At 39.7% G+C, this 13,622-nt stretch overlaps 1 protein-coding gene across 2 annotated transcripts in view; it reads left to right on the top strand.

The window, feature by feature from the left end:
- RASSF3 (Ras association domain family member 3) overlaps window positions 1-9,414 on the top strand; it is a 94,671-nt gene extending 85,257 nt beyond the window's left edge. For both annotated transcript variants that reach the window (XM_066183185.1, XM_066183186.1), the window contains 4 exons: window positions 3,182-3,289; window positions 4,728-4,995; window positions 6,043-6,158; window positions 6,527-9,414. In XM_066183185.1, the coding sequence (XP_066039282.1) occupies window positions 3,182-3,289; window positions 4,728-4,995; window positions 6,043-6,158; window positions 6,527-6,676 (642 nt within the window). In that variant the 3' untranslated portion in view covers window positions 6,677-9,414. The remainder of the gene's footprint in view (window positions 1-3,181; window positions 3,290-4,727; window positions 4,996-6,042; window positions 6,159-6,526) is intronic.
- The last annotated feature ends 4,208 nt before the right edge of the window (window positions 9,415-13,622 follow it).

Here is a 13,622-nt window from a genome sequence, read left to right on the forward strand (position 1 = left end):
GTAGTTGGAGTGTTCTGAGCTTTTTTTTGGTGCAGGATGGTATCACCAGATTAATTCATGAAGATCCTGGTCTTAGGTTTCCAGTGGTATCAAGGTATTTCTTCTCTTGGGACACATCTTCAGTTTTCACTGCCTGTGGTCTTGATGGTGAAAGATGGAAGAGTAGGGTGAAAATGATGACTGAAGTAAACAGCATTTCTGCCTATTGTATACAGTATTTTTATTGAATGATTTTAGGTCCATTTGTTTCTTTTAATCCCAGTAGTCCTCTTTGTATTCAGTTCAGAAATTTACTATGAACTACATGCTGTTGAAATTCATTGAGGCACAGGCTGTGGTGGTTTAGAAAATGAGTTAGAGGTCCATGTATTGGCAGAAGGCTCACTACAGAAGGAGGTAATCCCCGCTTTTGCGTAAACACACAGATGTGTTTTTTGTGGGCTTAACTAAGCTTTCCCAAAATTGTCCAGCCTCTAGTGCTAGTGCAAGAAGGCAGAAATTCCTGTGGTATGTTCAAGTATGGAATCATGTCTAACTCATTTGTGGGAATGACAGCTGCTCCGGTGATGCCTTGTGGCCCAGAGCTCTGTAGCAGAGCTGCACCTGGGAAGGCTGACTGCAAGGACATCACCAGGGCATGTCTGTGGGAAATCAGCTGGCTTGGGTGCTGGGCTTGGATTGTGCTTGTCATGCCTGCTGCTTTCATGGCAGTCCCCAGGATTAGAGTGATCTTGTCTTTTCTAACCAGATTCAATTTCCGTCATTTATGGGGGAACAGAAGTGTGTATGAAAACTCTCCTGTGTGAAAACAGGAGAAAGTGTCTCGCTGTCTGTTCATACTTACTAATTCACCAAGGTTTTTTTTCCTTGTTCTTTTTTTTTCACTTAATAATGCCTATAGATCATTTCCTAGCTGTCAGCCTTGTGAACTTTACCCTGTGCCATTTCTATTAAAGGCCATAGGTTCTTCTTGTCATCTACAGTTCTTAAAAGTTGTTTTTGTGGAATTAAACCTTGAGGTGCACAGAAGGTAATGTGGAGTGGTTGTTTGCTTGTTCATTGTTTGTTTTTAAAGGTTGATGTTTCAACATAGGAAAGGTGAGGTTTTTTCCTCTTTCCTAGTTAGTGTTTTTGCTTAATAATAGTGGATGTTGTGGGTGACTTCAGTAATCATGGTGACAGACAGCTCCAACAGGGTAGGTACCTGCTTGAACAATCAGAAATGAATTAATAATAAGCATTAAAGCTGAGGTGTCCAGTGCTGGAATTTCAGTATCAATATTGTTAGTAGATTGGAGAGGTATGAATTGCACAATGTGCTTGTCTCTGAGGTGAGTCTTGGCTGGTATCCATGTGAAGGAGTTTGTCTGTGCTTACACTGACAGAGGGAACATTGCAAGTTAAAGCTTGGGTTCTTGAAATGTGTCATATATATGTCAGAGGCCTGCAGACTGTTTCCTGTCCCTTTAGTATCCACTTTTTTTCCTTTGTGCCTGTTTTGTTTGTCCCCAGATATAGAACACTATAAAGCTGAAAGAGCCTTTGGGGAGATGAAGTGGGCAGTTTAAATGAAGCTATGTCTTTATTCTTTGGGGCAGTTTGGGGGAGAGGAAAATGACAAGCAGAAGGGCAAGAAGGCTTCGTTTCTCTAGGGAGAATAGAGACTTGAATTCTGAAAACATCCAATAATTTGTTATTTGTAATATAGTAGGTGGGGTCTGGCAACTGTGCAAAATACTGCACAATCTCAGAATTGTGCCTAAGGAACTAATGGCAGAGCTGTCTTTCACTGGTGTTCCTTTTTTGCCTCAGTTTCCTGATCTTGAAATAAAGGTATGTTCTCAGTGTTATGCAGGAAATAGGTATCTGAGCCCAGATCAGAATTCAAGGTTTCTGGCTTCAAGTTCTCTATTCAGACCACACCTTTCTTTTTATAGCTGTGGGAAAAAAAGTCTGCCCCAGCATGTCATTTAGTGAAATGCCATATAGGAAAAGCAAAACTAAGCCTAAAAGAGCTAAAAATGTTTGATTTTAAATTAGGAGACAGAAAAAAGTTCAGCACATTCTTTCTGGCAAGTGGAACCTTAGAGTGCCACAGCAGATGTGCTCATCTTTGGGGTTGTGTCTGGCAAACTGAAGTATCTGCAAAGATGTGTGCCGAGTTGTGCTGAGTGGTGTCCAGTAGAGTAGGATACAGGACAGGCCACTGAAGTCAGGGAAGTCCTTTCTCAGGATTCACTACACTGGAATGTGCTTGTGAGGACGGATAGAACTGACTTGGTTTGTCTGTAGGGTGAATGTGTTCAGGTGTTCTCTGAAAGCACTGAGGTTCTTCAGAGCTCCTTCCTTTCCTAATTGAAGGCTTAAATCATCAAAGCTGAGAGCTGAAACTCTTTCATACTATATATGGCATTTGTGCCAGTGGTAGAAATTGGAGTGTATTTATAACACTGGTTTGCTGCGGGAATACAGATTGGGAACAAATGTATGTTTGGAAAAAATCCAGTTCCAGGGTCGTCTTTTACTGCCCCACATGAAATCCATAGCGACCTCGTAAAAGCAACAGTTGAAAAATCTTAATAGGGCCTTCCCCATGGAAAAAACATGCAGTTGGTGTAGCATTATGTATCCGGAGAGTTACTTCTGATGGTTTATGTAGTAGGCAGTGACCCTGTATGTAACATCCCGTCTGTCACATTGGAATGCAGGGATGCTGTAGTGTTGTTGGCACACGCTGGGATTGTTGGGGTTACTTGTTAGGACGTGCTGCTATTTTCAGATGTACTCCTCGGTTGTTCAGAAATACCTAATTGTGTCCCAAGTAATAATTAATGAAAGTTTTAAGTGTTCTTAATAGGATGGCATGGCATTGACATGAGGAAATCAAGCCATAAAATGAGCTGAGCTGTTTTGCATACTGATGCAAAATATTTGGAGGAAAACAGTTGGCAGCCAGAGGGCACAGGTGTCTTTGGGTGTGTTGATTAAACCATCTCCCTTTAGCCCAAGTGTTCTGTTTGATTTGCTTAATGTGTTAATCCTTTCTGTAGCTGCACAGCAAATTGCTGTTATGTTGAGCCTCTGTGGAACAATTGCCATTTGGACTAAGAATATTTGTATCCAGAATCATAAAAGAATTGATTTTATTTTGTGTTTTAAAACTGCTCTCTTGTTTTTGAAGGATGTTCAGAAGGAGAGAGAGCCTCATGTTTATCTCAGTAAAGAAGAAGTTAAAGAGAAGATACAAAGCTATAATTCATCTGTCACTGATAAATTAAAGATGACCTTGGTAAGTTTTGTCTAGAATTCCTATAATTTTTAATGTGAGCAGTTGGGCTGTAAGTTTGTAGTGCATTGTGAATTGCTTTATTTTCAGCATCTTATATGTGATACTATCTCTGTTTTAATGATTTTCTAAGATAATTTTCCTTAGATTGGCAAATTTAATCTCATGTCTGAAATGCTTTCTATCCCTGTAACTCTTTTACATGGATCAAAACAAAATGTTGTAAAGACAAACTGATGTAATTTGAAATGTGTTTAAGGTAAACTGTCAGCTGACACTAAAGTGTACATTTATCAAAATTTTCTGACAGATTCTGAAAACACTCAGATGGAAAAAATTGAAGGTATATTTTTCTTGTTCCTGCAGATAAAATTTTGTCAGATTTCTTTGATAAGGATGCTCAAGCAATGATAAAAGTTAAAACACGCAAATTTGTTATAGGAGACGTAACTTTCAGAGTAGTCTTACAGGTTTTCAGCATGAAGAGACTGTCTTCTCCCCAAAAACATAGACAATACAAACTGAAATACGTAAGACTTCTCATTTCCAAGGATTGTGAACCAGGTCTCGTACTCAGTTCAGTCTACGCAAGACCATACTAACAAAATTCACATCTGTCTGCTTAGCACGGTGTTATTCAGTTGCTATGCTGTCCAGATTTTCTAATACATGACATACTCCTGTGGGTGTATATGGAAATTTTGAAATTTCATTATATCCTAACCACGTAAGTATGATTATGTACTAAAAAGATCTCTATGTGTTTGCATGTGGAGCAGGACTTATTATGCCTAAAACCAGACTGTCAAAGGTTTTCTAGCTCAGTAAGGTTTGATTGGCTTGCTGTTTTGTCTTTCAGAAGCAACTGAAATAAACAATTTCAATTGTTAATTGGATTGGCTTTTGTTTTGAGGTTTTGCCTGGGGTGGTGGTTTTTGTTTTGTTGTTGTTGTTTTGGGTTTGGATTTTTTGGGGGGTTTTTTTGGTTGTTTGGTTGGGTTTTTTTCAACATGATTTGACTAAGTTGACAAAGACAGCTAAAATGCGTGAGATAATTTCTGTATTTCTGCATTAAATCTGTTGCTAAAGATGGGGGCTACTTGTCTTTTTCACTTCATAGCTCTCTCCTAAAGTGAAAACATATCTCTGGTATGTTACCTTTTGCTTGATGAGGTCCTAATATACTTAGAATTGAACAATTATTATAAAGAAAAAATTAATACACAGTAGTTATTAATAAGAAAAATTAATATTCAGAAGATATACCAGAAAGAATAACTGTCTCATTTACCAAAACTATACCTTTCCTGTGAGATGTCATGTATTGCAGTGGTATTTAAATAGTGTTCACTGTGAGCATTTTCATGTGCCTGCTCCACTGCTGTGTCACAGCTGGTCATTGCTGATGATTTTAACAGTTCGGGCCTTTCCTTCATTGCAGAATGCAAATGGGATTTACACTGGCTTCATCAAAGTGCAGATGGAACTATGCCGACCCATCACTGTGCAGTCCTCCCAGAGTCAGGGGAGGAGTGCTCCCAGCAATCAGGAAACGGCTTTTTACCTGCCCGACGGCTGCGTGAACACCCTGCACATCAGCAGCACCAACACCGTGCGGGAGGTCATCGAGGCCTTGCTCAAGAAGTTCTTTGTGGCTGACAACCCTGCCAAGTTTGCACTTTATAAACGCTGTCACAAGGAAGATCAAGGTATAAGATGAGCTTGTGGCATTTTGGTAGTGGAAGGGTTTGGGGAGGGAGTTGTGCTGTAGTAATACTTGAAATAAGCCAGGTGGAAGAACTCAGATAAAAGGGAGTGACAATCTTCCTACCTTCTCTTTTTTTCCTTATGTAAAGTAGCATGGTGAGACAATAAAAGACTGGGGGTATTTGAGGATAATTCATCCAAGACAAAGTCACCTGCTAAAACACTAAACAGATGTGCTTTGCAGTCCATTTTATTTAATTTTGTGCCCTTATCAGGCCCTAAATTTCAGCTGGCCTGATACACTGCAGAGTTGTGAGATTAAGTTACTGGACAGGTTTTTAAAAAGATAAGCCATGGTGTCTGTGATGCATGAGGTACTGGCACTGGCAGACCGCTCTTGAGGTGACGGCCATTGGCACATGTGTTGTGCTCTCGTGTGTTAGTGCACGTGGCTGTCCCTGGGCTCTGGCTGCTGTTAGGAGTTTGTTGTAAGTTGTGATGGAAATACCAGAAGATGGAAGAGGGTTTTTTTAGGGTAAGGTGCATTTTGCCAGTGTTGTCTTCTTGCACTTAAAATCTGCCTTCCTGCCATGGACAATGAGAGCAGTTTCAGTCATTCAGATGTTTCTGGCTGGCAGGCAGGCAGAGTTGTCTTTTAGACGTCGTGTGTGAGATTTTAAGTGGAGAAGGTATCAGAACAGTGATACACAGCTCTGACGTCATAAATGCTTAGATAGAGCAACAGTGTGTTATATATTTTCTTGTGGGTTATTTTTCCCCCCTGGCCCTGCATGTACTGTATGTTGGCTGGAGGCCATTTCATCCTGTGCAAATGCAGTGTTGCACTGTCACCATCAGTCACCTGCTCAGCACCTCCCTACGACTCACTGCTCAAAACCTGTATGTAGACTGATAGATAAAAAGTATGTAAATTTTGGCTACACATGAATCTTTCTGAATTTTTTTAGCATTAGCTGGTGTTAGTCATTCCAAGTGTTTGAAACATTGTTGGTAAAGATGATAATTACTGTGGTTTCTTTCTCCTGCAGTTTATACATGCAAGCTGTCAGACAGAGAACATCCCCTCTACCTGCGCTTGGTGGCAGGCCCCAAAACAGAAATGCTCAGTTTTGTTCTACGTGAGCATGAAACTGGAGAAGTCATGGTATGTTACACCCTCCTGAGTCAGTGTTTGTGTAACTTCATGGATCGGTGGGCTTCTGTTTGAGCTTTGCTGACCAGACAGTTCATTTTTTGGAAGCAGACTCTTTTCCCCTGCTAATTTCCTTTGTGCCTTTTGTAAACATTTCATTTGTGGTTAGATTGACCTGTTGTTACTTGCAGAAGAAAAAAACAATTTAAAAGAGTAAAATATCTTTGTATGCCCTAAGATTTGCAAGGAAGGTGTCTGATACTGTTTCAGTTGGAAATTGTCTACAGTGCCTGAGGTTTTGTTTGGAAATAATGTATATATAAAAGAGTTACAAATTTCCTGTTCATCTCATCCATTCTTTGCTCTCTTTGTTGTTCCAGTGGGAAGCTTTTAGTATTCCTGAACTGCAAAACTTCTTGCGCATACTGGACAAAGAGGAAAACGACCAACTGCAGACCTTGAAGAACCGCTACGCAGCTTACAGGGGCAAACTTGAAGAAGCCCTTCGTGGGGTGCTGAAACCTGGTTAAAAGAGGGCCAAAGGACACTCAGGAAAATGCGCGCTACCAAATGTCCATAGAGCATGCCAAACCCACGTACAGAGAGCAGCAGAGAGTAGTTTTCTTTATTCAGAAGACTGTTTTGTGATGCCAGGGTAGACTCTAGTTCCATAAGCCAGGTCACTTAGCATCTTGCACCCACAAGTAAGGGATTCTGCATGTTTGTACATCAGTTTGCAACCCTCTGTGTGCCTAGAGAGTTTCCCAAGTTATCTTGGAGCAAGCTGTGAAACTGTAAGCAATTTCCTAGGATGCTATGAAATAATACTTTTTTTTTCTTCTTTGCTCAATGGTGTCTTTACAAGTAAGGATGTGCAAATTGATGGGTTAAAAAATATTATTAAAGCCATTTGGATGAGAATTAGTTGGAGCACTATCTTAGAGATGAAATTGATTTGCACTACCTTTCTGTTTTTGAATAGTTACTGTATAATTTGTGAGAGAACTGAGAGAACTGTTATAGGTGGAAAGCTTATGAGATCTTGTGGTTTGTACTGTGAAATTTATGGAAAGCTTTTAAGTGGTCTTTGTGAAGAAGGTAAAGGGAAAGTTGAAAAGAAGGTAAGAGTTGGGAGAGAAGAACTCTGATAGATGGCAGAGGTTTTAAATGAAAATAGTATTTACACAGAGGAAATTTGAAATACTAATTTTACAAGGTTAATGTTTTAGTATGTTATAATATTGTGAATAAGTTTTATGGTTTTTAACTGTGTAAATCCACACTGGAAAAGAAATAAAGAGAACAGAAATAGTGGGAAGGAACAAGAAGCAAAAGCTAAGTAAGAATGGAAATGGAGCTGCACATACAGGTCCCTTTTGGAGAAGCTGATTGCATAAAGGCATAGTCAGGGTTTGAAAAGTGTGGCAAACCTGAAAAGCTGCTTACTTGAATTCTGAAAAGTGGTCCATGTCTCAGATAACTCTGTGAGAAATACCTGTCTAGCGAGGATGCAGACATAAGCTACAACTACAGATGCATTTGGTCTTTATTGGAAGTCAGGTCTTTCCTCTGGCTCAGTGATCCATTTTTAGGCTGGATAATCTTGAATTACCATATCTGAAAGACAGAAATAGCTTCCTCTGCTTCTTTCTTTGTTAAAGGCTCAGTCCAGTGAAGGAAGTAGAATTTCTTATTCACATTTCCAGCCCAGCAGAACATTAACATTTATTGTCTGTGTTGGTGACTGAGTTTAGTAATTCTTGCTTTTAATAATTCAAAAGGTTTTTTTCTTATGGTTTTTAAACTCTTAATTGAAAAACTGATTACCAAATTCTGCAGACTGCTGATTTACTTGATTTAAAAGTAGGAAAAATGTAGCAAGAAAACTTTTTACTTTAGTGTAAATATAGTTGTTGTTCTTTCAGAGTTATTTATCTTTTAAAAAAAAAAAGCATGTTAAAAAGAAACCAAAGAAGTGGGTGTGCAATAGAAGCATGGAAGCATGAGGCAGATTTGAGTGACTGATACTGTAGTCATTATCATGCCAGAGAGGAAATGAGTTATGTCCTGGGGGGTGGGGGAGTGGAGGAGTGCTAAGGATTGAAGAGCAGCAGAAGTTGTGGTGGGTTTTTTTCCCCCTCTGTTCTTAATGTGTTCATTTAAATTCCCAAGGAATTGTTAAAACTTTGGTGACATCTAATGGATACTGTGTGAAACTCCAAGATGCTTCTGTTCTTCCCCTTAATTTTACGTAATTGTGCCTTTGTTTCCTTTCCCTAATAAGATTCTTTTAAAAACTCTTCACAGGTTTTTTAGGTAAAAAGAATTTGCAAGCTTATGAGACAATCATAATGTTTTAAAGAGTTAAGAGAAATTAAGAGTAGGACTAACTATAAAATATATCTAAGGCATATCTTGTTTGTTTTTTTAATTTCACATGTAACATTGTAGTGCATGTGTGAGTTAGTAACATCTTCAAGTGAGACACTTTATAATGGTTCAGGGAATGCTTTTGTGTTTTGTTACAATTTGTTTTTCTAGGAATGCAGCAGCATGTTGGTGGGTATTCTGTTAACATCTTAATTTATGTTTCTGCCCATAGCTATGTAATCATTGCATAATCGCTGTCAATATTGAACCATTTGTTGCTCAGATTTAAACACTGTTTGAGTTTTAAAGTTGAGTATAAAAATATGTGAATTTTGGTTTTACTTGAACTAAACTATCAGTCTTTTTAAGTAGGCACATCTGCATTTACTTTAGCCAAAAACCTCAATCAGTGTTGTATGCACTATGAGTCTTGATTTGGGGTGAAGGGGAAGGGGGTGGGGGACCAAAATAAACTTTTATTTTAATTTTGTCTTAGTTCACAGTTAATTACTGTAAGATGTCATGTGTGGAGTTGATTTTCCTCTTTTTTGTTCTACACACTGGCAGTTACAGCAGCTTTAATTTAAAAGAAATGGTCTTGGTCAGTTTTATCTTTTTTTTAATTTTAGCATCAAATTGAACTGTCAAAGCTTTTGTTGCAAAACTGTTTTCTTGTCATTATATGATGGTACCAGAATGACTAAATGATGAGGGAGGGGGAATGCAGGGAAACATTAAAATGTATGTCTTTAAATACAAACATTTGAACTATTTATAATTTTAACAAGCTCAGTTTTATTTTTGTAGGGAAGTTTTTATTCCCCTTAAAGTTATTACTGAAATGGCAAAAAAAAGTGATGGTTCCATTATTAAAGTTGAAGTTGGCAATACTTGGTTACGTGACACGTGTTCGGTTTTTCTTTTACCTGACGATGGTGTTGTGATCACTTTGAGGCCAAATGGATTTCCCTGAAAAGCTGCAGTGAGTCCTGTGAGCAGACACAGCTGGCCTTTAGCATAAATTGAGGTTTGCCTGGGAGAGAGGGAGGGAGCTGGGGGTTGTGGGGCTCACAGGGGGAGCACAGTGGTGCTGGGTGGGACAGCCCATGGGCGAGTGGGTTCCTTTCTGTTAAAAAACACCTTGCAGAAAACGAGGTCAATATACCAAGGCTGGAGGTGGTACCCCGGCCCTCCCTACCCGGGAAATGCTTTTCACTCCTTTTTATCTTTAATGCCTTTTTAGTGGTTTTCTTCAGTAACATCCACGTTTAATTTTCTAGTTTCTTGTTCTGCGTTTCATAGAATTGATTTACCTGATGGAATCAGTAGAAGGGAGCTGCTGAGCTGTTTGCTTTGGTCTCTGTGGCCCCACAGCAGAGGAGATAGCAGAGGAGATGGCAGTGGCTCAGCCAGTGCCTTGAAGGCTGGTTTATGTGACACCCCAGAGTTTGGTGTGTGCAACAACCTCATTACGACTGTGTGTGTGCTGGGTAAGGCCTGCAAATGGCAACTACTTCAGCACTCAGCCAGGGTGGGATGGAGAAAAGCCTTAAAGATACTGGAGTCAGCAAAGCTGCCGACCACACAAGTCACTGGCTCTGCCTGTGGCAGTAATGTACTACCAGAAATACAACTCATCAGAAGAAATCTTAGTGTTTTGGCTGGATCAGGGGCAGAATTGTCCGTCTAGAGACTGATGAGTTCAGTGTGGAGGCAGAGCAGGACAGCACCGTCTGTGGAAGCAGTTGGGCCGCTCCTCTCGATGGCAGGAATCAACAGATTGTCAGACTGCTTCATCTTCCTGCAGGCCAAAGTTTTAGCGCTGCAATTTTTGAACATTTGCAAAAAAACCCCACCAGAGTCCTTTCCCTTCCTGCTCTCCTCCTGTATGTGTGTGAGTGGAGAGCAGTTTTCCATCCTTCCCAGGTTCCCAGCATGGGGATTTCCAGCTGCAGTCCTTGCAAGATTGTCAGCATTCACTTTTTACCATCTCTCGTTGATCTAGAACCATTCAGGTACGTTTTCCTCCTTCATTTCAATGTTCAATAGCATGCTTGTGTTTGCTGGGAAATAACTGTGCTTTCAAAACTTTTCCTACACTTCTCATCTTGCAGGAGCATATAAATTACACTACTTAAGTTCATATGCAGGAGAAATAGTTCCTCCTATAAAATTGGAAAATAGAAATTTTTTTTAAGGAAGTGAATTTTGAGCAAAACAATGCTGACTAGTGCAGTATTCATACACTGCCAGAGGGAGATCTGTTAGTATACCTCGGACTAATGATAAGGAATAAAACTGTCTAGAATTATGGCAATTTTGTGTTAGTATTCGTTTCAGAAACTAAGAACTCATAAAAGTCTATATACTTTTACCTTGGGCCTGAAAGCTCCAAAGAATCCTTAATTTAGTCTGAAGTACCAGTTTTAACAAACTGCTTAGGGGAAAAAAAAAGATAGTAAATTGTTACTAGTATCTCTAGAATAAAGTCCTATTACTTCAACTAACTTTCTAGTCCAATGTTGTCTTGTTTCTTACATCTACTTTATAATTAATTTGGTGCCATTTTGAGACTTCTCCTTCTGCCTTAGTTGGATCAAGTGCATAAAAAGCTGCAGTTGATCCTTACAGGACAACTAAAAGGTTCAGAGTCTGTTACTGTTGATGATGGAGGCAAGTGGATGACTTCCAGATGGGTAAAGTTACGCATCTGTTCAATCAAGGAGCAGGGACCATGGTGTAAATTCAAGCCAGATAAGAGGACACAAACTTTGATCTACTGTTTAGAACACAGGTTTAGTGCTGTGAACTGAGGACTTAACCTGTTCTGGAGGAATTATTTTCCTCTTGATGTGTGAGTGGGTAAAAGAGATTGCTGCAGTAGCCAGTATGGACAAGTAGGCAACACCCAGTTCAGAGCGGTTTGAGCCAAGCACTTCAGACACTGAGCCTGGCTGCTGGCACTTGTTTTGTGGTATTTTTCAAGGAAATACTGCAAAGGCCAGGACATGTTTGTCTGAAAAGCACCTTCTTGTGTTAATGTGCCAGCAAGGTGAGAGGTAATTCTGGAGTGTTCTTGTTTGCCCTTGTGCAAGCTCAGATTAGAAGTGTTTTCAGCTGTAGCAGCGTAGGCTTGAAAGGGACCCAGCACAACACCCTGTACCAAGGCACCCAGAACTACCAAATGGCTTCCCAAGCTGTTTCCTTCCTGCTTTCCTCAAAAGTGGTCTTTAAAAATTGTCTTTTTATTGTACTTTCTCTTCTCTACCTCTCCCACTACAACTTTTAGAAAGGGCAGTGGTCACAACTGGAATTTTGAAGAGGTTTGTTTTAAATCCAAGGACTAATCCTGCAACTGCCAAATCTAACGGATGATGCTGTATAATGTACTAACTTGGTTCTGTCTTTCTTGAGTGCATTTTCCATACGAATAGGATAGGATATTACAGATAAAGTAGTTCTGTTTTGCCTTCACTTTACCACGAATACCCATGAGAGAAGTAGAGTGCAAAACCCCCTTCACTGACTCTGTAAACCTAAATATAGCATTGTGGCCTTGCACACAGCATGAGAGAAAATAGCAATACAAGTCTAAGATTTCTCTCTTTGAATACAGAGTCTGGAATGTGAGCAGAAATTTCAGCTGTTTCCAGCGTGTCTTGGGAGGAATTAGAATGCCAGTATATTTTATGACAGTGAAGTTCAGCCTCTTGGTTTTTTTCCCAGGCAAAGTTGTATTAGAACTGTGGCTCTGAAGTCCTCCCTTCAAATAAACAGGTGCTTTCTATATGCCAGTAATCCTAGACAGTTCTTTTAATCTAGACTTGTCACCTGATACTTTCAGAATCTGCCCTCTTTGCTCCTAACATTTTTCCATAGATGTCAGTGAGCAGATGTTAAACACTTCTGTATTTTTATCTGCTCTGCTTTGTCTAAGGAGCACTCACAGCCAGAAATTTTGGGTTTCTAGTAATACTGGCACAGAAGGGCAGAAGAACTTGTACAGAATATCTTTTAACACCTGCTGCCAAGTGACAGCACTCATTTTTAAATTAAAACAAGGCTGACTAAAAATGCAGGTTGCATGGAAAGAACACAGTATCTACCCTAGCTCAATCTATGTAAATAAAAGATGTATCAGAGGAACAGTTCCAGGAAGTTCACAGACTTTACACTATAAGTGTGTTTTGTTGAACAGTAGGTCTAGGATTGGTGCATAGTGCTGCTTCAGAGGCTGGAGCAGCCCAAAGGCAGGAGGATGCTGTTTTCTAAAGGTGGGGCATGCTGCTGGTGTTTTTTCTTTAGTACTCTACAGAGAAGCTTTTGAAGTTACTATACAATTTCAAAAGACCTGAAATACTTTTGTGGAGTTTTTGCCTTGTTAATTTGAACACTTCAAAAGCAGATGAGAAACACCATTAAGCAGGCATCTGGTAAAAAACGTGGTCAGTCCTGTAGTGTAAGACTTACGTGGTTTTGGTATTATTTTAAAACAGCACAGCTCAGACACTTTTTTTTTCTTAGGATTTTCATGTTGTAGGAGAAGGGTTATATTCTTGGTTTCAATCAATCATTTCAATGTTTTTCTTTCATCTAGTGCCTGTTTTAGTTAGCTGATTACACAGCAGAAGCCTTCACTGATTTTTATCAACAGCATGAGAATATCCCCATGAATCTTTAGTCTCATCCTTGATGCCTTTGCTGCCAACCCATAGGAATCTACAAAGTCATTCTTGCCAAGCAAGAGTCATGGAGCTGGCTTTTCCCTAGAACTTGCACAGGAAAAATGAGGAAGTGGGTGATTCAGTGGAGTTCCATCAAGTCCCTTTTATTCCGGTTCTTAGAAAATGGGTGGATTTTTGGCAGTTAGAGTAAGTTCAAACAACTTCAATACCTTGAGAAAGTAGATTACTTTGAGATTTGTGGGTACTTACTGGTCCATAGTTTTAAACACAGTCCAGTGGATATTATCCAGCTGAATCTGACTAGAGCAGCAGCTGGAAAGCAATGTATTAGCACTGCCCTTTCTAATCACAGAATGCCCCTGCCCTAGCCCTTGAATGAAGTATTAAGGCTGAGTATTTCTTTTTCTGAAACAGGTGATTC

This window comes from Chamaea fasciata, unplaced genomic scaffold, assembly GCF_029207755.1.
Source record: "Chamaea fasciata isolate MVZ Bird 193981 ecotype frontalis unplaced genomic scaffold, bChaFas1.0.hap1 SCAF_5, whole genome shotgun sequence".
Lineage (NCBI taxonomy): Eukaryota > Metazoa > Chordata > Aves > Passeriformes > Sylviidae > Chamaea > Chamaea fasciata.